Source organism: Genypterus blacodes, unplaced genomic scaffold (assembly GCF_046128005.1).
Source record: "Genypterus blacodes isolate CSIRO-AG114 ecotype Tasmania unplaced genomic scaffold, CSIRO-AGI_Gbla_v1 ptg000333l_1, whole genome shotgun sequence".
Classification (NCBI taxonomy): Eukaryota; Metazoa; Chordata; class Actinopteri; order Ophidiiformes; family Ophidiidae; genus Genypterus; species Genypterus blacodes.
This window is the reverse complement of record NW_027467118.1, coordinates 127,501-154,844: the sequence shown is the minus strand read 5'-3', so window position 1 is coordinate 154,844 and position 27,344 is coordinate 127,501. Positions and strand designations below refer to the sequence as shown.

The 27,344-nt window shown below is 50.2% G+C and overlaps 5 protein-coding genes across 8 annotated transcripts in view; 4 read left to right on the top strand and 1 right to left on the bottom strand.

Moving 5' to 3' along the window:
* The first annotated feature begins 105 nt into the window (after window positions 1–105).
* On the top strand, window positions 106–4,324 carry mkrn2 (makorin, ring finger protein, 2). Its single transcript, XM_076137740.1, has 10 exons — window positions 106–250; window positions 993–1,121; window positions 1,212–1,357; window positions 2,123–2,236; window positions 2,470–2,642; window positions 3,130–3,195; window positions 3,266–3,414; window positions 3,507–3,617; window positions 3,724–3,868; window positions 3,961–4,324. The coding sequence occupies exons 1-10, from the start codon at window positions 225–227 to the stop codon at window positions 4,126–4,128; spliced, it is 1,227 nt and encodes a 408-aa protein (XP_075993855.1). The 5' UTR covers window positions 106–224; the 3' UTR covers window positions 4,129–4,324.
* An 812-nt stretch (window positions 4,325–5,136) lies between these two features.
* On the bottom strand, window positions 5,137–7,150 carry snrpb (small nuclear ribonucleoprotein polypeptides B and B1). Its single transcript, XM_076137732.1, has 7 exons — window positions 7,019–7,150; window positions 6,471–6,622; window positions 6,250–6,361; window positions 5,841–5,993; window positions 5,633–5,762; window positions 5,419–5,544; window positions 5,137–5,335 (listed from the first exon to the last, which is right to left on the bottom strand). The coding sequence occupies exons 1-7, from the start codon at window positions 7,019–7,021 to the stop codon at window positions 5,295–5,297; spliced, it is 717 nt and encodes a 238-aa protein (XP_075993847.1). The 5' UTR covers window positions 7,022–7,150; the 3' UTR covers window positions 5,137–5,294.
* LOC142988523 (E3 ubiquitin-protein ligase RNF182) lies at window positions 7,110–10,742 on the top strand. Of its 3 annotated transcripts, none has more exons than XM_076137730.1 (8): window positions 7,110–7,550; window positions 8,156–8,373; window positions 8,993–9,164; window positions 9,469–9,622; window positions 9,768–9,835; window positions 9,917–10,064; window positions 10,142–10,365; window positions 10,472–10,742. In XM_076137730.1, exons 3-8 carry the CDS (start codon window positions 9,132–9,134, stop codon window positions 10,652–10,654), a joined length of 810 nt encoding a protein of 269 aa, XP_075993845.1. In that variant the 5' UTR covers window positions 7,110–7,550; window positions 8,156–8,373; window positions 8,993–9,131; the 3' UTR covers window positions 10,655–10,742. The 3 variants fall into 3 exon arrangements, with proteins under 3 accessions (XP_075993845.1, XP_075993843.1, XP_075993844.1); XM_076137728.1 differs by having other exon boundaries at window positions 8,106–8,373; XM_076137729.1 differs by lacking the exon at window positions 7,110–7,550 and having other exon boundaries at window positions 7,604–8,373; window positions 9,054–9,164.
* Window positions 10,743–12,482: 1,740 nt separating this feature from the next.
* LOC142988524 (regulator of G-protein signaling 9-binding protein) lies at window positions 12,483–13,640 on the top strand. The gene is made up of 4 exons (XM_076137731.1): window positions 12,483–12,765; window positions 12,850–13,053; window positions 13,202–13,344; window positions 13,439–13,640. Exons 1-4 carry the CDS (start codon window positions 12,564–12,566, stop codon window positions 13,616–13,618), a joined length of 729 nt encoding a protein of 242 aa, XP_075993846.1. The 5' UTR covers window positions 12,483–12,563; the 3' UTR covers window positions 13,619–13,640.
* A 580-nt stretch (window positions 13,641–14,220) lies between these two features.
* Window positions 14,221–27,344, top strand: part of pik3c2b (phosphatidylinositol-4-phosphate 3-kinase, catalytic subunit type 2 beta) — a 19,321-nt gene continuing 6,197 nt past the window's right edge. Inside the window, exons 1-22 of one of the 2 annotated variants that reach the window (XM_076137725.1) lie at window positions 14,221–14,809; window positions 16,489–17,435; window positions 17,625–17,725; window positions 18,053–18,213; window positions 18,638–18,758; window positions 19,386–19,497; window positions 19,595–19,674; window positions 20,226–20,289; window positions 20,381–20,527; window positions 20,617–20,650; window positions 20,784–20,979; window positions 21,170–21,292; window positions 21,899–22,066; window positions 22,404–22,518; window positions 22,790–22,932; window positions 24,627–24,815; window positions 24,962–25,055; window positions 25,302–25,396; window positions 25,514–25,694; window positions 25,810–25,917; window positions 26,165–26,257; window positions 26,975–27,104. In XM_076137725.1, coding sequence (XP_075993840.1) covers window positions 16,569–17,435; window positions 17,625–17,725; window positions 18,053–18,213; window positions 18,638–18,758; window positions 19,386–19,497; window positions 19,595–19,674; window positions 20,226–20,289; window positions 20,381–20,527; window positions 20,617–20,650; window positions 20,784–20,979; window positions 21,170–21,292; window positions 21,899–22,066; window positions 22,404–22,518; window positions 22,790–22,932; window positions 24,627–24,815; window positions 24,962–25,055; window positions 25,302–25,396; window positions 25,514–25,694; window positions 25,810–25,917; window positions 26,165–26,257; window positions 26,975–27,104 — 3,322 coding nt within the window. In that variant the 5' untranslated portion in view covers window positions 14,221–14,809; window positions 16,489–16,568. The remainder of the gene's footprint in view (window positions 14,810–16,488; window positions 17,436–17,624; window positions 17,726–18,052; window positions 18,214–18,637; window positions 18,759–19,385; window positions 19,498–19,594; window positions 19,675–20,225; window positions 20,290–20,380; window positions 20,528–20,616; window positions 20,651–20,783; window positions 20,980–21,169; window positions 21,293–21,898; window positions 22,067–22,403; window positions 22,519–22,789; window positions 22,933–24,626; window positions 24,816–24,961; window positions 25,056–25,301; window positions 25,397–25,513; window positions 25,695–25,809; window positions 25,918–26,164; window positions 26,258–26,974; window positions 27,105–27,344) is intronic. The other variant, XM_076137727.1, reaches the window with a different exon arrangement.

Here is a 27,344-nt window from a genome sequence, read left to right as displayed (position 1 = left end):
ACCTAAAAAAAAAAAACATTTTGGAGAAAATGTACGTATTAACACCAGTTAATTAGGTACGGTTAGAGGGTTAGATCTAAAAAAAATATGCGGACATTTTTAGAAAAATCTCTTTCTGGAATCCGGACCTTTCCTGTTGTGGCTCAGGATGTGAGCCGGCGGACTTTGGGCGCGACACCAGGCTGCAAACTTGACAGCAGTAGAGTTTTAGCTCAAAGCTAAAGATGAGCACGAAGGACGTCACCTGCAGGTCTGTCTGCCTGTCTTGTTTCTCTGTCCGTCTGTATCTCGGTCTGCCTCCCTGTCTCCCCGTCTGTCTGCGTGCCTGTCTATCTGGTCTTTGTCTCAGTGTAACGCTAGCGATTGTTGATGTTGTTAGCCTTTAGCTTCAGCTCTTAATAAGCAACTAGAAACGTGACAAAGCAACAACTTCTCTCTCTCTCTCTCTCTCTCTCTCTCTCTCTCGGTGTGCGTGTGTTGTGTGTGTTGTGTGTTTTGTGTGTGTGTGTGTGTTCGTGTTCGTCTTTATTTGCTCCGTTGTCGTTCTTTGCTGTAGTGCAATGATAGCTTCTATTAGCTTCTCTGTCTGGTGTACTCAGGACATTTTGACCAAAATGAAGTTCAGACTCCTCTTCTCCTCCTCTTTCTTCTCCTCCTTGCCCTCCTCCGCCTCTTCCTTCTCTCCTCTTCCCCCTCCTCTTCCCCTCCTTTCCTCTTGATCCTCCCCTCTCCTCTTCCTCCTCTTTTCTATTCCTCCTCTTCCTCTCTCCTCTCCTCCTCCTCTCCTCTTCCTCTCTCCTCCTCCTCCTCCCCTCTCCTCTCCTGATCCTCAGTAAGTGTATCTTAGTGAGGTAATCTTCATCTTGAGGTAAACATCAGTGCTCCAGGTTAGTGGAGAATGAAATCATTGATTTGTAATCAGTCCTCTCCTGTGTGTGTGTGTGTGTGTGTGTGTGTGTGTGTGTGTGTGTGTGTGTGTGTGTGTGTTGTAGGTACTTCCTCCACGGTGTGTGTCGTCAGGGTAACCTCTGTCTGTTCTCTCACGACCTGAGCAGCAGTAAGCCGTCCACCGTTTGTCGCTTCTACCAGCGAGGCGTGTGTGCCTACGGGGGGCGCTGCAGGTACAAAGCCCCGCCTACATTTACAAAGCCCCGCCTACATTGCAGCACCTCTATAAGAAGTGAAGTCACTTCCTGTGTTTTTGTCTGCAGGTACGATCACGTGAAACCGTCAGGCAGAGTGGAGGCGGGAGGCGGAGCTACAGGGGAAGAGCTCGCTGTTGGAATGGCTACAGCCATGGGGGGCGGGGCTTCAGCCCAAGCAGGAGCGAGGAAGGCTCTGGTGCTGAAGGACAGAGGTGACTGGCATCATGATACAGTGTGTCTGGCTCCACCCACAAACATTTCATAACTTCATAATGCTAATAATGCTGTTTTGTGACACATCTTCATCATCTTCATCATCAACACACAATTTCTTCATCTAAGACTTTAAATCCTGTTTAGTTCTAAATATCAAACAAAAATAAAAAAATAAAAACTACATGATTACAACATGTTTAAAAAATCTGTCTCTCTCTCTCTGTCTGTCTGTCTCTCTCTCTCTCCCTCTCCCTCCGTCTCTCTCTCTCTGTCTCTCCTCTCCCCCTCTCCCCCCCTCTCTCTGTCTGTCTGTCTGTCTGTCTGTCTGTCTGTCTGTCTGTCTGTCTCTCTCTCTCTCTCTCTCTGCCCCTCTCTCTCTCTCTCTGCCCCTCTCTGCCCCTCTCTCTCTCTCTCTCTCTCTCACTCTCTCTCTCTCTCTCTCTCTCTGCCCTCTCTCTCTCTCTCTCTCTCTCTCTGCCCCTCTCTGCCCCTCTCTCTCTCTCTCTCTCTCTCTGCCCCTCTCTCTCTCTCTCTCTCTCTCTCTCTCTCTCTGCCCCTCTCTGCCCCTCTCTCTCTCTCTCTCTCTCTCTGCCCCCTCTCTCTCTCTCTCTCTCTTCTCTCTCCCTCTCTCTCTCTCTCTCTCTCTCTCTCTCTCTCTCTCTCTCTCTCTCTCTGCCCCTCTCTCTCTCTCTCTCTCTCTCTCCCTCTCTCTCTCTCTCCTCTCTCTCTCTCTCTCTCTCTCTCTCTCTCTCTCTCTGTAGTCCTTGGTGTGGACAGTGTGTGTAGTGATGTTTCCTCTGGTCTGATGTCAGAGGTCCCTCCTCATTCGTACGTGGATGCCATCCGTTCTGGTCTGGATTCTTCACAGGAAGCAGGTGAGCGTCTTCATCAGCTCTAATCTGAGGATGGATCCATAAGGACGTGTCCCATAGCAACGCTCCAGCTTCAGGAGAGAAGGAATCCTGTTTTAATTCCTGCTTTCCTTTTCTTCACAAATATGAATTATTCTGTGTTGGCGATCACTCATATTGATCTGAGTGTGATCAGGTGTTCCAGGTGACTGAATCAATTCTCCGCCTGCTTGTCTGTACTTGTATTTTGGCTGTAGCTGTTTCAGTGGGCGGGGCTTACCACCACGTCCCGCAGCTGTGTCCGTACGCTGCTGTGGGCCACTGTCACTACGAGGAAAAGTGTCTGTATCTCCACGGCGACCAGTGTGATGTATGTGGGCTGCAGGTTCTGCACCCCCATGACCTGGAGCAGAGGAGCCTGCATAACAAGGTGAACCTATATGAGGCGGGGCCTGGAGGCGGGGCTAAGAGGTTTAGATAGACCAGCTTCATCTCTCTGAGGAGATACAGGTTCATTACGGATCAGATGAATGATCAGTCTGAGGTATTGATCACAGCTCACATTCAACAACATAAAGACAAATCTGATCTTTATTTAAAGTGTCTGACATGAATGTGTCAGTCACACTTCACATAGAATCATGACAGAGGACAACACACACACACACACACCTTGGTGTGCCTGTGTAAAGACTGTAAACACGATAGATAGACAAATAGATTGATTGATCTTAGCTCAGTAAGGGTTTAGAGTGCCCCCCCCCCCCCCCCACCCCACACACACACACACACACACACACACACACACACACACACACACACACACAGACTACATTTCCTCACATTTAATTTTCCTGTCAAATCTAAAAGTGTCTGTGTCTGTCTGTCTGTCTGTCTGTCTGTCTGTCTGTGTGCAGATGTGTCTGTTGGCGTTTGAGGCAGACATGGACAGAGCTTTTGCTGCTCAGCTCAGTCAGGACAAGGTGAGTCAGTGTGAGGCTCAGTCAGTGTGTGTGTCCCTGCTGCTCCGTGTTTATACTGCTGCTGTTCCAGGTGTGTTCCATCTGTATGGAGGTCGTGGTGCAGAAGGCCAATCCGTCCGATCGAAGGTTTGGCATCCTGTCGTCCTGCTGTCACATCTTCTGTCTGGCGTGCATCAGAAAGTGGCGCTGCACCAAACAGTTCAGCAACAAGATCATCAAGTAGGAGGAACCCGCCTGCTGACCTGTCTGTCTCTCTGACCTGTCTGTCTCTCTCTGACCTGTCTGTCTCTCTCTGACCTGTCTGTCTGCAGGTCTTGTCCAGAGTGCAGGGTTGTGTCAGAGTTTGTTATTCCCTCTGTGTCCTGGGTGGAGGATCAGGATGAAAAAAACCGTCTCATAGAGCTCTTCAAGTGTGGAGTCAGGTGAGTCTACATGTGGCTGTCTGTCTCTCTGACTGTCTCTCTCTCTCTGACTGTGTCTGTATCTCTGTCTCGCTGACTGTCTGTCTCTCTTACTCTCTCTCTGCAGTAAGAAGTCCTGTAAGTACTTTGCACAGGGTCGTGGTTCGTGTCCGTTTGCAGATCGTTGTTTGTACCTTCACGCTTTTCCTGATGGAAGTCGAGCAGCGCCGGAGCCAACGAGGAAACAGCTCAGCTCTGAGGGGAACGTTCGGGTGAGAACCTCTTTGCTCGTGTTGTTTGGTGGAGCTTCATTATGTTGGTCCAGACAGATCTTCAGCCCGTGTGTTTGTGTGTGTGTGTGTAGTTTATGAACAGCGTCCGTCTGTGGGACTACATTGAGGAACGCGAGCAGCGGGCGGTGCCGACCGTGCCGCCCTTCGATGATGACATCACAGAGCTGAGGGAGCTCTTTGTGCAGATGTCAGGTCCGAGCCAGGAAGGCCCAGAATCAACCGCCCCTGCTGACCAGTAGACTGACAGACACTTGTCTCCATGGCAGCCAGTGACTCAGCTGTGTCTAAACTCATTTTCTTCTGCTCAGTAAAATCTTGTCATCTTCATTACTGGAGGACTTTGTGTGTGAGATGTTCTGAGATGATTCAGCTGATTGCTGCTCTGAGGGACAATGTTTGATGTAGGCGACTACTAAAGCTCCTGATCTTAATCCACTTCACGTCTCATTGGCTAGATGTTTGTGCTTCTTTTGGTGTGGAGGTCTCTGATTGGGCCCTTATGGACCCATGAACTCTGTTGCTCAACATCCAGTCATTTAGTTTGGTCTCTTGATGTTTCAAACTGTAGTTCACATCATTTGTCTGAAAGTGAGCTCCAGATGGGCTCAGCCCGTGAAGCAACAGCTCAGTGTTGCTGCTTGTTTCACGTGAGCTTCTATTGGCTCATCCAACCCACTGTGAATGGGATTGGTTGTCACTTGCACCTCACTAGTGGGGATTAATCAGCGACTCAATATCTTTGTCAAGTTCCTTTCCTCTCATCTGTCTGACAACATGGCAACTTCTACAGCTGATGGTCTGTCACTGATTGGACTATGAAGCACGATTAGGGGCGCAGTCAGATTTGCCAAAGCTCCAGTCGATGTCATAGGCTGACTCACTTCTGATTTGCCACGGTAACGGCTAGCCTGGTTCAGAGCAGCAGATGTTGAAGCTTAGGTTTAGATCTACTTCCAGCTGTTGTAAACAAGGCTGCGGTCAGGATTAGAGCTTCCATCCAACTCAAAGGGCAAACAAACTTTGGTGCCCAATCACAGCAGGAACCGGTTTGTCTGCTCTTGTAGCTCAGAGGATCAAGTGGTAGAAGCTTAGGATTGCTTTAAAATAATTCAGACACCTTCCCAAGGGGGCGTGGCTTGTAACGGTTCATTAGCATGCTACATAACTTTAATGTCATCCTGTTGAACGGATGATCCTAAGTGGAGAACATTTGAATTCTGCGTACGCTGATAATAATTTACATGTCAGATGATTGGCTGTTCTTTATTGAAGGTTTCCATAGCAACTGAACAGAACAAGTCATTGAACATTTTATTAGTAAAACAATTAAAAACAAATTGAGGTACAAAATTCAGAAACAAACTATACACCAGCTGAGGCTGCAGAGGGCGGAGCTTCCTCTCCTTCAGGGGCGAGGGGGCGGTCTCATCCCAGGAGGGGGTGGGCCTGAAACGATACAGCAGTCAGCTAAAACTTTGACAGCAACACTGCACAGGTGAGTGCATTAGTTTCCATGGTAACAGTCTCACCTCTCATGCCTGGGGGTGGCGGTCTCATTCCTGGGGGTGGCATCCCCATCGGTGCGCCCCGGCCTGGGGGCATCCCGAGTGGAGGCCCCATAGGGGGCCGCATGCCAGGAGGGGGACCCATCATCCCTGTTGATGGGGAGGGGCGGGGTCATTAGTTTAACCAAGCAGCAGACAAAAACAAGACTCAAGGATCTATAAAATAAGCCTCTCTGACCTGGGGGAGGGGCTCCACGGGCCATTGGGGGCGGGGCTCCTCGTCCAGGAGGATACTGTGTAGGAGCTCCTGCGATGCTGGCTCCAGCTGCTGCTGCAGCCACCGTGCCTCTGCCCTGTGGCGTCATCACCTGACAAACACACCCCTGTTACACCACACGCCACATGTTGCTTTGGTCACTTGGAGAAAGTCACGTTGCTGTAGTTACCTGCTGTGAGGGTCCGCCTACTCCTCTTACAGGACCGGCCAATCCAGCAGGAGCCTGTGGCATCGGAGCTCCGGCTGGAACGCCGCGACCCGCAGCACGGCCCACACCTGGACCTCCGGCCACGCCCGCCAAGGGGACACGAGCGATACCCGTCTATCAGAGAGGAGAGACAGACAGGTCTTTATGGCTCACATGAACATTATTGTTGAGGTTTGTGTGACATCACATCTGCAGAGTGATGATGTCATGTAAACTTAAGACAAACATTTAACAGAACAAACTGGATCGGATCTGATCGAGTCGCACTAAGAAGAGGAGAGCTGCCCCCATTCAGTGGCTTTGCTTTGGTGATGTGAGGTGAATGATGCTCAACCTGCAGACCAGGCTGGGTTGAGTCAAGGTTACTTACATCTTTTGGGGGCGGGCCCTCCACCGTCATAGAAACCAGGTTCTCCCCCCTGAGCAGGACCAATCCCAGGACCCTCTTCTCCTCTCGCTCAGGCTGCTTGGAGTTCTTGGGCCTGCAGGCAAACAGGAAGTAGACAAGCCATCACACCTCACATAAACCAACAAAGTACTGTTTCACTTTAAGGCTGGCGCCACTGTATGACCTTTGACCCTCTAACGTACTTGATCTTCCTGAACTCGTCGCAGTCGCACAGGATGAGGTTCATGTGTTTATCGAAAGCTTTGAAGGTCCCGATGAAGATGCGTCCGTCCTGCAGGATGCACCTCATCCTGAAGTCGATGTGCTGCAGCATCTTGCTGCTCTTTCCCACCGTCTAACACAGACACACACACACAAGATCAATGTCGAAACAAACCAACAGTGTGTGACGTCACATTAGTGCGACACTGAAGCGGCACAGAGACAAAGCGCCTGTGTAGTTAGTCTGCCGGTTAGTTAGCTTCCGAGCTAAGCTAAGAGACCTGTGTGGACTTCACGCGTCTCTCTGCTGCTTTATCACTTTTATATTTAACCTCTTTCGTCGTTTTTTGTTTGTCTTTGCTTCTGTAAAAACGTTTAACGACATTAAAGCAGAATGTGACCGTGAGCGCCAAACGTCCCGCTCAAAGTTCCGCCATCACATAAAAACATTTTACTGAACCATCGACGTGAAATGCGTGTGTGTGTGTGCGGCGGGCAGCGCGCGACGCCTCTCCCGCGCGGCGCTCACCATGTCTGCAGCTCCGATGGCTCCGATGCGCGCGGATTCACCGAAACGAAGCAAAAAATTGGAGCGGCGGAGGATCCGCCTGCCCGTCTTTATGGAAGAATACAGGAAGTGACGACTCGGGCAGGGCGTCGCAGCACAAGGGCTCCCCACCTTCACTTCCGGTAATTACAGTTCCGCTGACCAGATCACATTAGGAAACTATGGAGGTTTAAAACGCAGCAAAATGTCAACAAAAGACAAACATGCAGTCTGATGAGAAGATGTTTATCTACTGAGACTCCTCAGACCAAACAGTGACTCCATGATCAGAGACGAAGAAGAAGGACACCAGGGGACAGAGCCCAGACACAAGGGGGACATTAGAGGTCCCATCTGGACTGGCAACGTCTCCCCAGGGTTTGCTGGAGAGCCTAGAGAGGTAGAGGAACATCTGTCTGCTTTTCTGAGCCTGCAAGAGCCAGCTGAGCTCAGCAGAGGAACGTGGCTGAGTGGAGCCTCCTCTTCATCAAGCGTTTGCTCACGAATTTAAGAGGTTGGTTTTCTTTCCAAAAAAGTGTTTGGATTCCAATTTATTGAAAAGCAAATAAACACTGAAAAAATGTGAAGAACAGACAAAACAAACAGAAGACAACAAAATACCATTGAAATAAAAACGCTGTTAAGTAAACCGATAGTTTGCCTTGATTTGTTTTTGCTGTATAGTTTACATTTTCAAATCCTCTTCGACATAAGGATTCAGTCTAAATGACGTCATTTATGTTATATTTCACTAATGTTTCTCTTTAAAATGATTTAACTACAAGACACTGTCAGGAAAACTGAGAATCATATTTACATTAAAACCTCTCACCTCCTCTTTTGTTAGCGCTGTTTTAAGAGCTGGATTCACATTTTCACTATTTTATTCAGTTTTGTCAAATGATATCAAAGTCAAAACATAAATCAGTAAGATGATTGCGTCAATTTACTCCCTGATGGTTTGTGTTCATCGTTCTTTCATCTAAATGTTCGATCTTATTCTGATCATTATTTGACGTCGCTTCAGTCATGTGACGTCACGCTACGTGTGTTTCATGTTTGTTGGCAGCGGTTCGTTTTCCGTCAGTGTTACCAAGGTAACCTTGCTCGTTGCCACAGAAACCCGTGCTGCTGCCACTGATCGCGCGCCGCAGTGAGGAGGAAGAGGAAGAGGAGGAGAAAGAGGAAGAGGAGAGCCACAGCAACAAGCAGCAGCCTGTTAGCCGTTAGCCTGTCAGCCGTTAGCGGCGCGCGTCGCGGATGAGCAGCGATGCTTCAACCAGCAACCGGAAATACTGCAACCAAGCAACTGCGACCAGCGGCTCGGGAGACAGAAGGTCTGTGTTCATCCTTCATTCATCTGTGAGCAGTGATCAGTGTGCATGTTAGGGTCACGTCCTCATGCGTTGGGCTTTTATTTTGAAAGGATAGCTGTGTGTCATTTTAACGTCTTTGTCCCCAAACACACTCAGTTTTCTGTCCCTCTGAGGACTCGGCTGTCCCACAATGCAATGCAGCGCAGAGAAGGAGGAGCTACTCCTCTGCTTCTTAGCAGGGCAGCAGGTGGCGCTGCACTACAGTGAGAGGGTTGTAGGTTTGATTCCCTGTGTGGAGTTCAAAGCATCAGTCTGATTTATGACAGAAAAGTAATTCTGTTACTGCCACTTTAAGAAAATAGGACTCGTCTCCCTCTCACAGGTGATGTTGTTACCATAGCAACAACAGCATCTTGGCCACGCCCCCAGCAGTCTCTCTTATGTAACCTCATTTAGAGGCACTGCCCACAGGCCACAGCGCACGTTACAGCCTCCTCCGGCCCACATGCTGGGGTCAAAGTTCGTTCATACGGTCACCTGGGATTATTGCTCCACCTTGTGGCTGTGAAGTGAACTGCTGATTTCCGCATTCTTTCCTTTTTCCTCTTTCTTTCTTTCTTTCCTTGCTTCCTTCCTTTAGTATCATCCTTCTAAATCTCCTTCCTTTCTACCTATGCTTCCTTCCTTCTGTCCTTCTGTAGGTGATTGGTCAGCACTACCCACCTTTATCAGTTTGAGTTAAGCTCCGCCCAGTTCCGGTGGAGTTCACAGCTGACAGGATGAGCCAGCTCCAGGAGGCGGAGTCGAGTCAGGTGAGTCTTTAGATTCATGCTCAGGCAGCATCAACATTCTTACTCTATCTTCACGCCTGTGCTATTTTTTGCAGTTATTCAAAATCTCTCTCTGCGTTTCCAGCAGCCTGATGGTTTAGCTTCTAACTTGGGAATCATCGCTGCCCTCTGGTGGCTCTGATGTGTTGTTACACTGACTGAACTTGACCCCAGAGATATCAGTTTTAGAGACATTTACGCCATAAAATCCTGAGGCTGCGTGTTGCCTTTGGCTCTGTGGGGTCACGTGACCTTCATATGTGACCTTCATACGTGTGGTGTGCAGGTTCAGTCCTGGGCTCAGTCTCTGGTTTACACTCTGGAGGAGCTGGAGTGTAAAATCTGCTACAACCGATACGACGCCCGCAGCCGCAAACCCAAAGTGCTGAGCTGCCTGCACAGAGTCTGCGCCAAGTGTCTGAAGAAGATGGTGGACATGGGTGAGTCACTACGGGAGGAGGAAGGAGGAACGGAGGAGGTGGGTGAGGAAAGGAGGAGGCCATCCCAGATGATGAAGAACTGATCGTATGATTCTTGGTTTCTGCTGTTGTCGTGTCATCTTCCCGTCCTCTGATTGGTTGACAGGAGAGTCGCTGCCCACCGTGATCAGCTGTCCGTTCTGCCGCCATGAGACCCACGTCCCTGATGAGGAGGTGAGACTCTTCCTCTCTCCTGGGTTGTGCTGCCTCAGTTTCACCTGCAGGGGAAACCTTCATGTCTGTGTCTGGTCTCAGGTGTGGCTGATGGAGGACGACCAACACATCCTGGCTGTGCTGTCGTGCCAAGACCGCGCCCGGCGAGGAGGAGGAGGAGGGAGAGGAGGAGGAGGAGGAGGAGGAGGAGGAGGGGGGGAGGTGGTGCTGAGCCCTGACAGTTTAAGTGGTAAAACACATTTCAATCAAACTGAACACCAAATCAATAAAGACGATCAATCAAACACTGAGTGTTTATCTGTGCAGGAGGAGTGGAAAAGTCTTCTAACAGGTCCTCAGATTGTCTGGTCATCACCATCATGGAGCTCCCTGACGAGTCGCCGTCCACAGACTCGTTGAGCGTGCTGAACGTGGTGGGCGTGTACCGAGCGCCCAGCCTGGACTCGCTGCCCTGCAACCTGCCGGCACACAAGTGTCACGCCTGGACGTCACGCAGCTTCCCTCGCTGCCTGCTGGGGGCGCTGTGCCTGGTCAGTCCACACACACACACACACACACATGCATGAAGATCAATAGAAATACAGTATGTGACCTGGTGACTTGCTGACTTGTGACCTGGTGACTTGTGATTCTCAGGTGTATTTCAGCTCGCTGCCTCTGGGGATTTACCTGCTGATGATTGGTCAGCTGTGGCTGGGCGTGGCCCTGGTCAGCCTGGTTCCCTCCACGCTGCTGCTGCTGGTTCTGTACGGGTTCTGTCAGTGTCTGTGCCACGAGCTGAGGGAGACGCTGTCCGCCCGCCGCCACGCGCTGCCCTGACCGCCGCACGCTGGGTTTAGGGGGAATCGTTCCATTCGCTCCTTTCAAGACTTCAAGTTCAATCAAATTCACTGCTGCTGTTGTCATGGAAACAACTTCATTAGATCAAAGTGCTGATTCATAATGACAAAGTGGTCAGACTGAGGTTCGTCTGTTCAGGTCTGAAAACAGTGAAGACACTAAAACAAAGGAAGTCAGCGCTGAGCAACACACACACACACACACACACACACACACACACACACACACCATCTGAATACCAGCATTACCCTGAACTACAGCCAATCGGAGCAGGACCAGATGATGATGATGTCATCACATGGAAGACCAAGTGTCAGTTCAAACTGTGAAGAATTTCTGTGACATTGAGCAGAGATGCTGTGGCTCCGCCCCTTGCCATCCCGACCGAAAGCTTCGCCTTAATCGTTCTGTGTCAAACGTGATTTTCCGGCCAATCTCAAAGGAGTAAAGCATCATCTCATCTCATGTTCCTCAGTCAGCTGATGAAAGATGACTGATTGCAGACAAAGTTTCTGTGCATTTTGTTTTATGATTCTAGAACATTTGTGACTTTACACTCATTTGTAAACACAAACGAGGCCCTGAAAGTGTTAACAGGCGAGTTAATGCAGTGATTGTAGACGCGCAGATTGATAAGTTCTAAGCCTGAAATAAAAAGATTTAGCTCAGACAAAACCACTACACTAGGCTCACAATTTATCAATCAGCATATCTATCATCACACTCTCTTCTTGAGTTATTTATTGTTGCAGAGCCAAATCTGGTGATGTGCAACAGGTTGATTGGTCAGAAATGAGTCAGAGCAGCTGGTGGCTGCTAGGCATGATTGTGGCTTTGACCTAGTTTGACCTCATTTGTCCCTCAGACTTGCACCTCTTCCCAAACATGAAAAAGGTTTTAGTTGGAGATGATGATGATGATGATGATGATGATGTGGTCAGATTGACTTAGGTTTTTTTGGCATAAATTTTTGCCAGATTCCCAATTTGGCTCACTACTTATCAATCAACCTTCAGCTCATAATTCCTCTGAGCCTGTTTCTGTATACGTGACCTGTAAGTGTGATGTGCAGCTACATTACTCTTCATCTAAACCTGGTTGCCTACAGTGACCAGGTAACCCACCTGGTTACCGTAGGCAACCGGGCTAACAAAGGTATTTTCAGAGTGAGACTGTAACTCGCCGTAAGCTTAGTTTAACAGCAAAAGTAGTGTGAAGCATCAGTGTTGCTATGGTTACCTAAAGTGAGTCAGACTGTAAAGGAGAAAGAAAGAATAACAAAATAAAGGAGGATGAGAAAAGAAAGAAAACTGAAATTATTTGAATAAACTTTATTGTTTTACGCACTGCTGGGGTCAAACATCAGGACACAGAGGCCCCGCCCCCGCGGCGTGCTGAGGAGACCCGGAGGAGCACAGGGCTCAGCTGGAGTCGGTTTTAATTAGAAGTTGAAGGTCCCTGAGGAGGAGGAGGAGATTTGACAAACCTTCATCCTTCCACGACAAACAAGCTGAAGGACGTTTGATCATCTGCAGGTAAGAAAAGACTCACATAAACTCTTCATAACACTGCAGTCAAACGTGCTGATGTCGTTACTTTACCGCCGTCGATTTGTTTATTTTTGGTTGACTGACTCCTGAGCCTTTAAGGGTCACAACATATCAATCAACCCTTGGTCTAACGCGCTGCCTGTCTCACTTCTGAAACTGAACTGGTCCACAATGTGCACATCTGTTTGATCGTCTTCCTCCACGTTAATGAAACTTGTTTGCATTTTGCTTTATAACTTTTACTTTGAAAGGGGTTTTGCTCCTTACCTTTGTTTTCTCCTTTCATCCCTCCTCATCTTTCCCCTCCCTCCCTTCCTTCCCTCCTCTCTCCTAGCTCCATGAGTCGGTGGCGTCGCTCGGTGGACGAGTTAGCGTCTCGGCGGAGGCAGCAGGGGGAGTGTGAGCGCGCTCAGGAGGCACTCAGCAGGGTCACTTCCTGTTTCCAACAGCTGGCAGCGTCGCTGGGCAGCTCAGCAGACGGTGGCTTCCTGCGGGACGAAATGAACGAGACAAGAATGCTGGCCCATCGCATCTGTACAGGTACCAAACATCTGGACTTCTTTGGTTTCAGGTTGTTTCAGTTTTTTACAGTCATGATAAAGTTTCAGTTTTATCAAATTCCAGGTCTGTCCAGACGTCTGATGCGTCTGATGTCAGAGTGTGACTCCGCCCCCTGCGTCCCGGAGGACAGGGAGGCATCGGAGAGGTTGTGGGTTCTCTTCCTGTCTGCACTGGAGAACTTCCTGTGTGACCTCCTGAAAGCCAGTCACCTGATTGGACGGTTTCCCCTGACTCAACGCTGTGACCGCCGCTCATTGGTCAACACAGGTGGGCCGCTGAGAGATGCCATCACACTGTTAAGCTCCGCCCCATCAAGGGATTTGGACAACAGACAATGTAAATAAGGCAGCATGTAGCATGTTAACATCCTGTCTCGCTCCCTGCCCGTCTCTCTCTCTGTCTGTCCTCTGTTCAGGAAGTAGTGACGGTGTGGTGGGCGTGGCCGCTCGAGTGGCCTCTGTCCAGATGCCGTGGCTCTCCTTGGAGGAGGAGCCAAGCCCCGATCTGACCAATCACATCGCCGGACTGGAGGCGATGCTGCGCGACATGCAACTGAAGGTTAAACGCCCTGAGAGACACGCCCCATCACAGGGCACACAACTGAGAGCTAAGTCGTCATTAGAGTGACCTTTGACCCCTCTGTCTTGCGTAGGTGTGCATCTCCTTCTGGTCGGTGGAGGCGAAGCAGCCGGCGTGGGTGGAAGCTCAGAGCGATGGCCACGACCCTGATGACAGTCTGGAGGACATGATGGAGGTCGAGGTCGTCTCCCACGGCAACAAGATGGCCATCTGTTGCCAGGTGCCCTGCTGCAAACTGGGCTGTATGGGTTAGAGGAAGGGGAGGAGTTACAGGGGAGGGGTGGAGTCACAATGGTGACAGTAAACATGAATCATGATGTGATGAGGAGGAAGATGTGATTCTAAACTTAGGGGGGGGGGGGGGATGTAGCGGATAAATAAAGATAAATAAAGATTCATTTATCAATCAAGCTGATGAGAAACACGGCAACTCTGTCTGCATAGTTCTTGTTCTTCTGAGCTCATTCTGCCAGTCAGCATCTCATATAATACCTGGTCTGTATCACCATGAGGATTCAGTCCGTCTGGTCTTACCAGCAGAAAGTCAAAACTGAGGTGCCCCTGAGCAAGGCACCGAACCCCCAACTGCTCCACGGGCGCCGAAGAATGGCTGCCCTGCACCCCCTCTGTGATGCGTGTGTTTGTGTGTGTGTGATATGAGGGGGTGCAAGATAAATTTCAATTGTGTGTAATTGCTGTGAATTGCATGCAAAATGACAAGAATAAAGAATCTTAAATCTTAAATCTGATAGAGAGGGTGAGAGAGAGAGGGGGACAGACAGACAGACAGACAGACAGACAGAGGTTAGTTTGTGGCTTGTTTATATTATATATTTATATTATCGCTCCTCCTCCTTTGCTGCTCTGGGTTGCTGCTCTGCTGTGGGCCCTCTAGCAGGTGCAGTGCTCCTGTCAGACAGCAGGTGGCAGGAGAATAAGAGTCATCGGGCTGCGGTCTTGGCGTCGTTCTGGACCCTGTGGACCCTGTGGACTCTGTGGACCCTGTGGACCCTGTGGACTCTGTGGACCCTGTGAACTCTGGACTCCTCCGTGTTTTGACGGAGCATCATCATCATCTTCATCATCTTCACTGCATCAAGCACATATTCGTCTGTCGCATCTATCTTAATTTGAAATCCGTGTCAGGACGTTGCGTCGCGTTTGTTTCTAACTTGACACCGATAGTTCCGGTGGTACCGAGCCCCGCTGACGCAGCGCCGCTAATGTGTCCGGTGTCCGGCGGAGAGGAGCCGGAGCCCCGCACGGAGCCGCTTATTGTTCCAGCCGTCAGCACGCTTCGCTCCCGGCTGCTCGTCTCTCCTCTCCGCGGCTGAATGTGAAGAAAGTTGCGACCGGAAACACTTTCCTCTAAACTCGACCATTGATGGGCATCGATGTGGATTTTGGCAGAAAGTGAAGCTTTTAAAATGGCAACCAGAGCCAGGTGAGGTTAGCTTCAGGCGGCTAGCGGCGAGCTAACGGCGCTCACACACACACACACACACACACACACACACACACACACACACACACACACACCAGATGTCGCTTCTTTTCTAAATCATCGCTGGATTTAAAGCTGTAACTTTCTGATGTGAAGCTTTTTGTTCTCAGCTTCTGTTTACATCATCACACTACGATGACTGATGCGCTACTAAACTAGAACGAACTTCACCTGCGGCCCAGGAAGCGAGACAGAACTCTTGTCCTCTTGTCTCCTGTCCTCTGGTCTCTTGTCCTCTTGTCCTCTTGTCATCTGTCCTCCTGTCCTCTGTCCTCTGTCCTCAGTCCTGTCCTCACACAGTCTCATGTATCATCACTGCTCACTGTGTTTATGTCTGTCCCTGACATGGAGGAAACATCTGCTCTGTGTCTCATCCCGTCTCATCCGGTCTCATCCGGTCTCCTCCTGCTCTTTCCCTCCTCTTCTTTCCTCTTCGTCCTCTGATGTCCTGCTGGAGGACATTTGGGGACTTACTCACTTTCAGACTTGAGTAACAACAGAACAAGTCCGAACCAGGACCAGCAGGTCTGTGGAGGCGTCTTTAGTCCAGACCAGCATCAGGGTGCCAAACCTCCACCAAGGCCAAATATGTTTGCTATAAATTGCCTGCGTGTGATCTTCACACTAACACGTATGACCGTCACCCTCCTCTCCCTCGGCCCCGCGTGTTTAGACATGAGAGTCTTCCTCACATGGATGTAGTTTATGTGCAGGGTCACATGACCTGAGGGAGCTTTTGATTGACAGCTATGGGGTCATTAATCGTTCTACATGTACAGATGTTCTCATTCCTGTACAGATGTTATCACACCTTCATCACTCAAATCTCACAGCAACATTTCCACTGTTTTTGTTCGTTTCTATGGTGACCAAAACATTTTTACAGTAACATTTATTAAGTGGGTCTGTTGATGAAATGCAAAATATGAAACTACATTCCTGAACTCAACACATGATGTCATCCCATCTGTCTGAGGACGAAGATGTTCCTCTGTCTGTGTGTAGATGTTCTTCTTCTCCTCTTCAGGTCTGCAGGTCTCTAATGGACCCTTATGGATCCATGATCACGTGTCAGAGCCTCTAAAGCTCCTCTACATGAAGACAGAAGCTTAGATACAGACTAACATGTTGACCTTTAACCCTGAACCCTCTGTATGTTGTCATGGATCTCAATCTTATAGTAACTTCTGGTTGAGGACAAACAGTAGAAGAAGAACAGAGATGTGAGGAGGTGTGCCTCATGACATCATCACACAGCTCACTGAATGACTCCAGGAGATACGTTGAGCTTTTATTGTGGAGGGCAGAACTTCTGTCTTTGTGCTGTAGAAGAAAAAACAACATGAATCCATGAGGGTCCGTTAGAGACCTACAGAGCTGAAGAGAAGAAGAACATCTACACACTGAGACTTACAGAGGAACACACCCACAGAGGTCAGAGGTCGTGATGACATTTTGTAGGAGTGACATGAACAGAGTTTCGTTTTGTTTTGACGGTTAGTTGTGCCGAGGACCTCCAAAGGTTTAAGGAGCACATGGAGGAGAAAAACAGAAACCCGGCCCACATGTAGTCCACATGAAGTCATCATGTGTTGGTCACTGTGTTTGCTTCTCCACAGATCCTGGTCCTCAGCTCCATGAGACCATCTAGCAGTGTTTCTCCCTGAACTCCTAGCTTCCTCCCTGCTGTGGAGACATCATGTCGGCTGCTCAGACCCAGAAGGAGAGCAATGAGACGGGCTGGAGTTGTCTGGAGGCCCTGGGTCTCAGTCAGAAGGAGCTGGTCCTGGCTGAAGCCCTGCAGATGGAGTACGATGCCCTGTCCAGGCTCAGACAGGACAAGGGGAGCAGTGGGACCACACAGACGGACTCTCAAGTCTCCATCCAGACCAGCTCTCGGACTGTCCCCAAGCCCCCTGTTCCCTCCATAGAAAGCCCCCAACTAAGCCTCAGCCAGCCCATCCCCAGCACCACAGAACGAACCCTCCTAAGAGGGTCTCCTGGGTCTGACTCCCCCCTGAACCTGCCCGGGAGCTCTCAGTCTACACACTCGATGCTGGCGAGAGCCGATCCTCAGGGGGGCTACGTAGAAGAGTCCCTGTACATACTGGACAGTCTAGAGCTCAACAAGTCGGGGGATTACTCAGGCTCAAGCTATGGGGACTCTAAAGGACCTGGACCAGGATTGTTTCCTAAAGGATTCCCCGTACTTCCTGATGACATACCTCCCGCCGTGCCACCCAGGAACCCCATCCCTCCATCTTCAGGGGCAGAACATCCCTTCCTTGCTCCTCGTGGCTCCGTGCCGCCCCGGGACATCAACCTGTTCACCCCAGAGGTGGATCAGCCCAAAGCCACTCCAGGGGAACTGAACTATGACAACATCAACGACTCGCTGTCCAGACTCAACAGAAGGCGCCAAGCTCCTTGTAGTCTGAGGGTCAACTTGGACCAATCAGGGAAGCCTGTGGCTCGGAGTAAGACCCTCCCCCCCCAGGTACCTCCCAGGACCTATCTGCCCGTTCTGAAGAGTAGCAAGAACCAACGGCGCGTGTCTGCAGACCCGGTAAGAACACACTCACACACAGCTGGTCACAGTGATGCTGCAGCCTTGGCTCCGCCCCTCAGTGACCAGCTAGACCCGCCTGGTTTGCATCCAGGTCCAGGGTGATAAAAGCTGGTTTCTGGGTTAAGAGTTGTGAGGTATGTGTGAGTGTGTGTGTGGGTGGCTGAGCTTCTGTCCTCTGATTGACAGGTGTCACTCAGCTCCAGGATCAATGGATTTGGCTACGAGCTCTTTCAGGTGTCTGAGGAGAGAGACGAGGAGGTGGCTGCCTTCTGCCACATGCTGGATGTGTGAGTAACACACACACACACACACACACACACACACACACACACACACACACACACACACACGCACACACACACACACACACAGTTACCTTCATTGTTTCACTCTAAGTCAAATATCTGGGATTTGAGTTGCTGTCTTGTTTCCATGTGAGCTGATGATGAAGAGATGATGAAGATCCTGGTTCAGTCATGCTGCTCTTATGAAGTGTTCAGATGATCAGAGCTGAAACGTGTGAGGGAACATGGGGACTGAGAGCCTTCAGTCTCAGATCTTCATCCTCAGCTGATGAAGTGGTGGGAGTGACGCTGCCCTCTGTGTCTCTGCAGCTTGCGTCTGGCGTATCCTCACAGCGAGCGCTCCAACAACGCCGGCTTCATCTGGTCTCCCTCAGTGGGCCAAGAGGAGCTGCACCAGGGCCTGGGGGTCAGCGTGAAGGTCACTGTGATCAGCCAGCACTTCAGAGACCCTCTGACCTTCACCTGCGACGGTGTGTGTGTGTGTGTGTGTGTGTGTGTGTGTGTGTGTGTGTGTGTGTGTGTGTGTGTGTGTGTGTGTGTGTGTGTGTGTGTGTGTGTGTGTGTGTGTGTGTGTGACTTCATGACTTCCTACCTGCTTCACAAAAGTTCCAGTGTTTCAATGGCAGTAAATCTTTTAATGCGATGTCATCACAGGAAGTGACCATGGTTTGATCTGACTCACAGAATACAAACATCGATCTCAGTGCGTAAAAGTAAATGGTCAAGCAGGGAAAGTCTCCTATCATGAGAGCCCTCAGGGATCAATAAAGGTGTTTCTCTCTCTGTTTCTCTCACAACACCCATGGATGTTGTTTAAGTTGAAATGAGCTCAGCAGGTTGTGGTGGAGACTCGGAGACGTGAAGACGCTGAGTTTGCTCTCTTGTGTCTCTCAGGCTCGTCCACTGTGGACCTGCTGATCTACCAGACGCTCTGCTACACTCAGGACGACCTGGACATCGTGAGCGTGGACGACTACTTGCTGAAAGTCTGTGGCCAGGACGAGTTTCTGAACAAGTGAGGACCTGAAGTCTGTCTCTCTGTAGTTAGGGTTTAGTTTACTGCCTCAGGTAGCATGAACACGTGACGGTCACGCGTGTTGCAGCAAGTCACACAGTTTGCTGGACTTGATGGAGCAGAATGATGGACGATGTTGTATCGTTACTAAGCAGCAGACGTATGACGTCACCATCAAACAAAGAGTCTGCGTTTGGTGCTGCCTTGCCTGTGGACGACTCTGTACTCTGCCCACACTCCTTTGTAACTTCACCACAGTGAGTTAGCCTCTCACTCCCTCACTCTCACTCTCTCCTCTCTCTCACTCCCTCCCTCTCTCCCTCACTCACTCACTCACTCACTCCCACTCTCTCACTCTCACTCTTTCATTCTCTCTGTCTCTCTGTCTCTCTCTTTGTCTCTCTCTCTCTCTCTCACTCTCACTCTCACTCTCACTCTCACTCTCTCTGCCCCTGTACTCTGCTCTTGCTCCTTTGTAGCTCCACCAGAGTCTTGTCAGAACAGGAGCAGGTCAAAGGTCAGCAGCAGCTTCCCTCCTCCTCTGGTCACTAGAGGAGTGAATGTATTTGGTGTAAAGACTCCTCGTTGTCTAAATGAATCCTTTCCTTCCCCTCTTGTCTCCTTCAGCTCTCACACTCTGGGAGGGTTGGAGTTTGTCCAGCAGTGTCTCAAGTTTGACTGGGACGTCCGCTTGGTCCTCACCAAGAGGACATCCATCAGCACAGAGCTGGCTCGCACAGTGTGTACACACACACACTCGCTCACACACACACACACACACACACACACTCACATGAGAAAAGAGAAGAGCTAAATGTTTTCTGCCCGTCTGACAGGAAGAAGATGACGAGTCTCCCTCCAGCATGAACCACAGCATCCTGCTGCAGGAGCGACCAATCAAACAGACCGTCACCAGGTGAGAGGCGGAGCTTAAATACTTCAAGTCTGATGATTCACTGATTTACTGTTTGACACTTTGACCACTGAAAGGTTTAACTTTTATATTCATCATTCCATTTTGGACTCTTGACTTCCTTTAAAGCTCTCACACACACACACACACACACACACACACACACACACAAGGTCTGATCTGCTGCATCAATGTCACCGTAAGGAAAACAAGTACACAAACACACACATGTATAAACACACAAACACACACACATGTATAAACACACAAACACACACATGTATAAACACACAAACACACACATGTATAAACACACAAACACACACATGTATAAACACACAAACACACACATGTATAAACACACAAACACACTCATGTATAAACACACAAACACACACATGTATAAACACACAAACACACACATGTATAAACACACAAACACACACATGTATAAACACACAAACACACTCATGTATAAACACACAAACACACACACATGTATAAACACACACACGTGCATGCATCGTAACTGTTGTGACCATGTGTGACCACAGGGAGGCGCTCACACTGCTGCTGGATACTTTTCACAATGAGGCGGAATCCTTCCTGCTGTCAGAGGTAACACACACACACATACACACACACACACATACACACACACACATATAAACACACACACATATACTCACTCTCTGTTCTCTGTCTGCAGGTGGAGCTTCCGCTGCATGTTGAACGTCTTGTCCAATCAGTGAAGGCTCTGTGCAGCTCCTTGGCTGCCATGGAGACCCCAGACGTGACCTCTGCCCTCAGCCAGCTCCCAGCATGCCCCTGTCGCCTGCAGCCCAAAGTCCTGAAGGTGAACGAGGCCTCAGCCTGCTGAACGGAGAAATGACCACATGTCTCTTCTAACCACCTTCTTCTTTCATGTTGTCTTTGCCGTCCCAGGATGCATCAGTGCTGACTGTCCGAGAGAACAGAGGTACGTCCGTCACACGGGGTTGACTGATAAGTTGTTTACATGTATACCAGCTCCTCATCACTGTGTTCAGCGCCGCAGAGCCTCATCCAGCCGCCTTGTTAACCCTTTGGTTGACCTGTGATTCATCTGACAGAGAAAGTGGTGGAGAAGCTGACGGCAGCCATCTTGGATCTGGTGGAGTTGTACTGCAGCACGTTTAATGCAAACTTCCACCCGACGCCTCAGAGTTTGTGCAGCTCGCCGCCCGTGCAGGAAGCCGGCCTGGTCAACAACGTGCTATCGTTCAACGTCTACGCCGCCCATCGCATCCCCATCACCTGGGCTGCCAGGTGAGACCACGCCCCCTACAGGCTGCAGTGCTCATCACAGAGAGAACACCGGCTCATCCTCAGGGGGAAAGGAATCTGACAATACTGAATACTTCATTTATGTAACTTCCTGTCCTGGGGTTGATCTACATACTAACACAATGTGAAGGGGCTCTCTGATTGGTGGATCTCTGCTGCTTCTTCCTGTCAGCTACGAGGGTTTCTTCCTGTCCTGTTCTCTGACTCATGGAGGGGCGGAGCTCTGTGCCCCCCAGCACACCAGCAAGCAGGCTGTCAGCAAATACCTGTTCCACCTGGTGGTGTGGGACCAAAGGTACGCCCTCTGACCTGATGACATCACAGCATCGCTGACCAACAACACACACACATGAACACACACATGAACACACACATTCAAACCTGAACCTCCTCACCTGCTGTCCTACTCTCTGTCTCTGTCTCTCCTTGTCTCTCGCTCTGTCTCTGTCTCTCTTTCTCTCTTTCTCTTTCTTTCTGTCTCTCTCTGTCTCTCTCTCTCTCTCTTTCTCTGTCTCCCTCTCTGTTTCTCTCTGCCTCTCTGTCTCTCTCTCTCTGTCTCTCTGCCTCTCTCTCTCCTTGTGTCTTGCTCTGTCTCTCTCTCTCTGTCTCTCTCCCTCTCTGTCTCTCTCCCTCTCTCTCTCTCTCTGTCTCTCTCTCTCTCTCTGTCTCTCTCTCTCTCTCTCTCTCTCTGTCTCTCTCCCTCTCTCTCTCTCTGTCTCTCTCTCCCTGTCTCTCTCCCTCTCTCTCTGTCTCTCTCTCTGTCTCTCTCTCCCTGTCTCTCTCCCTCTCCCTCTCTCTCTCTGTCTCTCTCTCTCCCTCTCTCTCTCTCCCTCTCTCTCTCTCTCTCTGTCTCTCTCCCTCTCTCTCTCCCTCTCTCTCTCTCTCTCTCTCTCTTTCTCAGGGTGTGTTTCCCAGTGCAGATAAACCAGTTACCCAGGGAGTCTCAGCTGACAGTGATGCTGTATGCGAGCGCTCTGCCGCCCCCTGGAGGCGTGGAGGAGAAGGGGAAGCAGCGGCGCAGTGTGGACATGCTGGGCTGGGTCACCATGCCACTCTTCAACTTCAGGCAGTTGGTCTTCACTTCAGCTGTTGTGTGTGTGTGTGTGTGTGTGTGTGTGTCAGCACATTTCACACCAGAACAAGAAGTGTGTGATAATAAGTGTGAACCCAATGGTAAAACAGCTAAAGGATCCACATAATAATCCTGCCCTCACATTAAATGGAGCAGGGAGTTAAACAGCAGGAGCTTCCTGTGGGTGTAAGTGCAGCCTGGTCAAGCACAGGCTTTGTTTATGTTCTTATTCAGCTGACTGACAGGATGTGTGGGGACACACTGCTGCTTTTCTTTGTGTGTGTGTGTGTGTGTGTGTGTGTGTGTGTTTTTACTCCCTCCTTTTGTTTGGCAGTGCGCTGACGTGTGGCAGGAAGTTGCTCGGTTTGTGGCCTTCGACTCTGGGAAAAACTGGAAATGCTCGATCTAGCTCTCCAAACTTCAGCCAACCAGACAGCATCATCCTCCAGGTGAGCGTCCAATGAATGAAGTGAGTGAGCGCAGTGATGAAGATGAGCAGATCTTCATCATGTTTGCTCTCTAACAGAGAAATGAGCCTCATCATGTTCTACTAAGAGCATGAAGACAAACATGACTCAGCTCAACCTGAGCTCAGCTGATGAAAACAGAAAGTAGAGTTACCATGGTAACTAGAGGTCCAACATGTCCTCTACATCAGATTTAGATTTCGGTGCCATCCAGACTGAACTTCAGACTCTTTCTCTGTTGTTTGTTGTAAAGGTGGATTTTCCGACATCATCGTTTGAGGTTCAGTTCAGCACGCCGCCGCCTGCTGACTTCTGTCCTCAGTACAACTTCAGCAGGCTGGACACCATCAGCCAGATCCAGGTCCAGGACGTCCTGCATAAGAAAGCCTTCTTCTGGTTAGACACACGCATACAAACATGCTTTTCTGTGATCCAGTTTGGTGTAGAAACATTCCTGTGGTTTCTGTTGAGAGCCAAAGACACAACTTTACAAAACCAGAGCGGTGCTTCAGGTACTTCAAGGGCTTCAGGTGCTTCAGGGGCTTCAGGGGCTTTAGGGTTGTCAGGGGCTTCAGGTGCTTCAGGTGCTTCAGGGGCTTTAGGGTTGTCAGGGGCTTCGGGGGCTTCAGGGGCTTCAGGGGCATCAGGGGCTTTAGGGTTGTCAGGGGCTTCAGGTGCTTCAAGGGCTTCAGGGTTGTCAGGGGCTTCAGGTGCTTCAAGGGCTTCAGGGTTGTCAGGTGCTTCAGGTGCTTCAGGGGCTTCAGGGGCTTTAGGGGCTTCAGGGGCTTCAGGTGCTTTAGGGGCTTCGGGGGCTTCAGGGGCTTCAGGTGCTTCAGGGTTGTCAGGGGCTTCAGGTGCTTCAGGGGCTTCGGGTGCTTCGGGGGCTTCAGGGGCTTCAGGGTTGTCAGGGGCTTCAGGTGCTTCAGGGGCTTCAGGGTTGTCAGGGGCTTCAGGGGCTTCAGGGTTGTCAGGGGCTTCAGGTGCTTCAGGGGCTTCAGGGTTGTCAGGGGCTTCAGGGTTGTCAGGGGCTTCAGGTGCTTCAGGTGCTTCAGGGGCTTCAGGGGCTTCAGGGTTGTCAGGGGCTTCAGGTGCTTCAAGGGCTTCAGGGTTGTCAGGTGCTTCAGGTGCTTCAGGGGCTTCAGGGTTGTCAGGGGCTTCAGGTCCTTCAGGGGCTTCAGGGTTGTCAGGGGCTTCAGGTGCTTCAAGGGCTTCAGGGTTGTCAGGGGCTTCAGGTGCTTTAGGGGCTTCGGGGGCTTCAGGGGCTTCAGGGGCTTTAGGGTTGTCAGGGGCTTCAGGTGCTTTAGCGGCTTCGGGGGCTTCGGGGGCTTCAGGTGCTTCAGGGGCTTCAGGTGCTTCGGGGGCTTTAGGGTTGTCAGGGGCTTCAGGGGCTTCAGGGGCTTCAGGGGCTTCAGGTGCTTCAGGGGCTTCAGGGGCTTTAGGGGCTTCAGGGGCTTCAGGGTTGTCAGGTGCTTCAGGGGCTTCAGGTGCTTCAGGGGCTTCAGGGGCTTCAGGTGCTTCAGGTGCTTCAGGGGCTTCAGGTGCTTCAGGGTTGTCAGGTGCTTCAGGTGCTTCAGGGGCTTCAGGGGCTTCAGGGGCTTCAGGGGCTTCAGGGTTGTCAGGGGCTTCAGGTGCTTCAGGTGCTTCAGGGGCTTCAGGGGCTTCAGGGGCTTCAGGGTTGTCAGGTGCTTCAGGTGCTTCAGGTGCTTCAGGGGCTTCAGGGGCTTCAGGGTTGTCAGGGGCTTCAGGTGTTATCTCTTCCCTGGAGAAGCTGCAGAGCTGCACGGCGGTGAGTGAACACAGGCTGAGGAGGTTACATGCCAGCTGGCTCATGGTGCTACATGTGTGTATGACTTGTGTCCCTGATATGCAGCTGAAGTCTGTATGAGCTACAAAACATCACAACCTGTCAATCAATTCAAACCCAAACCTGTCACCAGGAAAATACAGCAAAGAGGAGCGGATAGTTTAGATTGGGTCTGATAAGTTTTAGGAAGAATAAAAAGAGGGAAAGGTGTGGTTGCTTGGTAACAGTGGGTGGTTGCTTGGCAACAGCGGGTGGTTGCCTGGTAACAGCGGGTGTTTGTGCGCAGGTTGACGGCGGAGGACAAGCGTCTGCTGTGGGAGAAGAAGGCCTTCTGTCAGGCAGAGAGCACCGCTCTGCCCCTGGTGCTGGCTAGCGCCCCCTGCTGGCAGTGGGCCTGCCTCCCTGAGCTCTATGCCCTGCTGAGGCAGTGGGCCTGCCTGACTCCCCTGGATGCCCTGGGACTCCTGCATGCAACGTATGATCCAATAAACTTCACTCAACACTTTCACCTTCACTCACATTTATGATTTCACAAAGGATTTTACTGAGTTACTGCAGAGTGTGTGTGTGTGTGTGTGTGTGTGGGTGTGTGTGTGTGTGTGTGTGTGTGTGTGTGTTCAGGTTTCCAGACCAGGAGTTGAGGAGGACAGCTGTTCAGTGGTTAGACTCCATGTCGGATTCAGAACTGCTGGACTTCCTGCCTCAGTTGGTTCAGGTACATTGAAACTGAGTTCTGTCTGTCTGTCTCTGTCTCTTTCCGTCTCTCTTTCTTTCTCTCTGTCTCACTCTCACTCGCTCCCAGTCTCACTCTCACTCTCTCACTCTCTCAATATCACTCTCCTATTCTTCTATGTCTCACTCTCTCCGTGTCTCTCTCTCTCTCTCTCTCTCTCTCTCTCTCTCTCTCTCTCTCTCTCTCTGTCTCACTCTCTCTCCCTTTCACTCTCTGTCTCTGTCTCAGGCTCTGAAGTATGAGTGTTACCTGGACAGTTCTCTGGTCCGTTTCCTGTTGAGGAGAGGCATCAGGGACGTTCGTGTTGCTCACGCTCTCTTCTGGTCAGTTTGTCAAATGTCTTCTCAATGATTGTCTCCACACAAAAGTTCTAGTATGCTGGTATCAGTGTGTCTCAGTCTGATCTCAGGTGGTCTGTCTGAACTCTGTCTGCCCCTCAGGCTTCTGAAGGACGCCCTGCAGGACAGTCAGTTCAGTGGACGTTATCAGCACCTCCTGGCCGCTCTACTCTGCTGTGTGGGACAAGGACTGAGGGACGAGTTTGACCGGCAGTGCTGGCTCGTCTCCATCCTCGCCAAGGTCGCTCAAAAAGTGCGAGACGCTGCACCGTCCAGCAGACAGGTGGGTTAGGGTTTACAACCAATCCAGTTTCAAATCATTATTTTATTGTATTATGTAAAAACATTTCTAAGAATGCTGTTGATGTTTGCACACGATGATGTCATCATGTCTGCAGGCCGTCCTGAAGGACTCGTTGGTGGACATGAATCAGTTTTTCTCGGTGAACAGCAGCTGTCGTCTTCCTCTGAGCCCAGCCATGATCATCACAGGCATCAACATCCAGGTAACCATGGAGACACAGCCACCAATAAAACGTGAGGATTGATATGATGTCACTGTGAGGGAAGGACACTCTGACCCAGAGATGATTTAGGGGACTTCCAGGTTCCCTGAAGTGAACATCATCATACATGTATACAGTATGTCTGTATACATGTATGGGGGGTAGTTACTGCTCTACTCTGGTTATCTAAGAACCTCCTCCACTCTTCTCTGCCCTCATTCTTCTCCTCTTCTCTCTCTTGGATCAGTTGTGCTCCTTCTTCAACTCGAATGCCGTTCCTCTGAAGCTGTCCTTCCAAAACCTGGACCTGCAGGGGGACAACATCAACGTCATCTTCAAGGTACAAAGCTCAGTGTCTGACTGTGCGGGGGCCAGAGCGCTCACGTCCAGCAGTGAAGAAGAACAACACCCTTTTATTATCCAGCAGTCAGAGGAATGTAGGTTCAGGTACATGCGCTTTACATGTCTGGCAGTTCCCACACACATGTTTCCATACATGCTTTTACACACAATGTTTCACACAATGCACATCACACACATCTGAAATTGCACCCCCCTCTTACACACACACACACACATGCACCGGAAACGGCACTGCAGGGCAGCCAGTGCCCTGGAGGCATACTCGCAACTCTTCAGCTGCCTGCTGCAGTCCACACTTTTTGGTCCAGAGGGGACTTTAACCGCCCCCCCTCCCAAGCCGAGTCCCCTATGGACAGTGCCACATGTATGTGATATTTCATGTACTGAGTGTAAAGATAAAGGTCTGTAGTTGGCGTGAATGCCTGGCTCAAGAGTATGTTTGTTAATAAGAGGTTTGATTACAGGACTGTGGTTCATAGAGAGGGATTGAGTAGAGAAGTGGAGGAAAGACTTCCTCCTAAAGAAAGGACTTCCTCCAGCAGCCTGGTTGAGATCTAAGAGACAGGTCGATGATAAAGATGAAGAAATCATTGCTGATGGTTCAGGAAGGTCATCTGGAGAAAAGGACTCTAAGTATTTTACTGTGAAATGTTTTCTCACACTTCCTGGTCTTCATCCTGTTTGTGTTGTCCAGAGTGGAGACGACCTTCGGCAGGACATGCTGACTCTGCAGGTGATCTGTATTATGAACAAGATTTGGATCCAAGAGGGTCTGGACATGAGGATGGTCATCTTCAAGTGTTTCTCCACTGGCAGAGGAAGAGGTGGGGTCAAAGGTCAAAGCTTGAAACTCCAGTTGTCTCGCCTCAAAACTGTCGGTGCATTCGTCAAACCATATAGAAGACACGCCCCCTTCAGTGCAAACCTTCAATGACACCATCCTCATCATGTTATAATAAAGTCATGCTTTTGCTTTTACATTTGGTTTAAACGAATAAGAGTTCAGGGCTCACATTTCTCATCTCACCCTGTTGCCACGGTAACTGATACTCCACAGCTAGCCT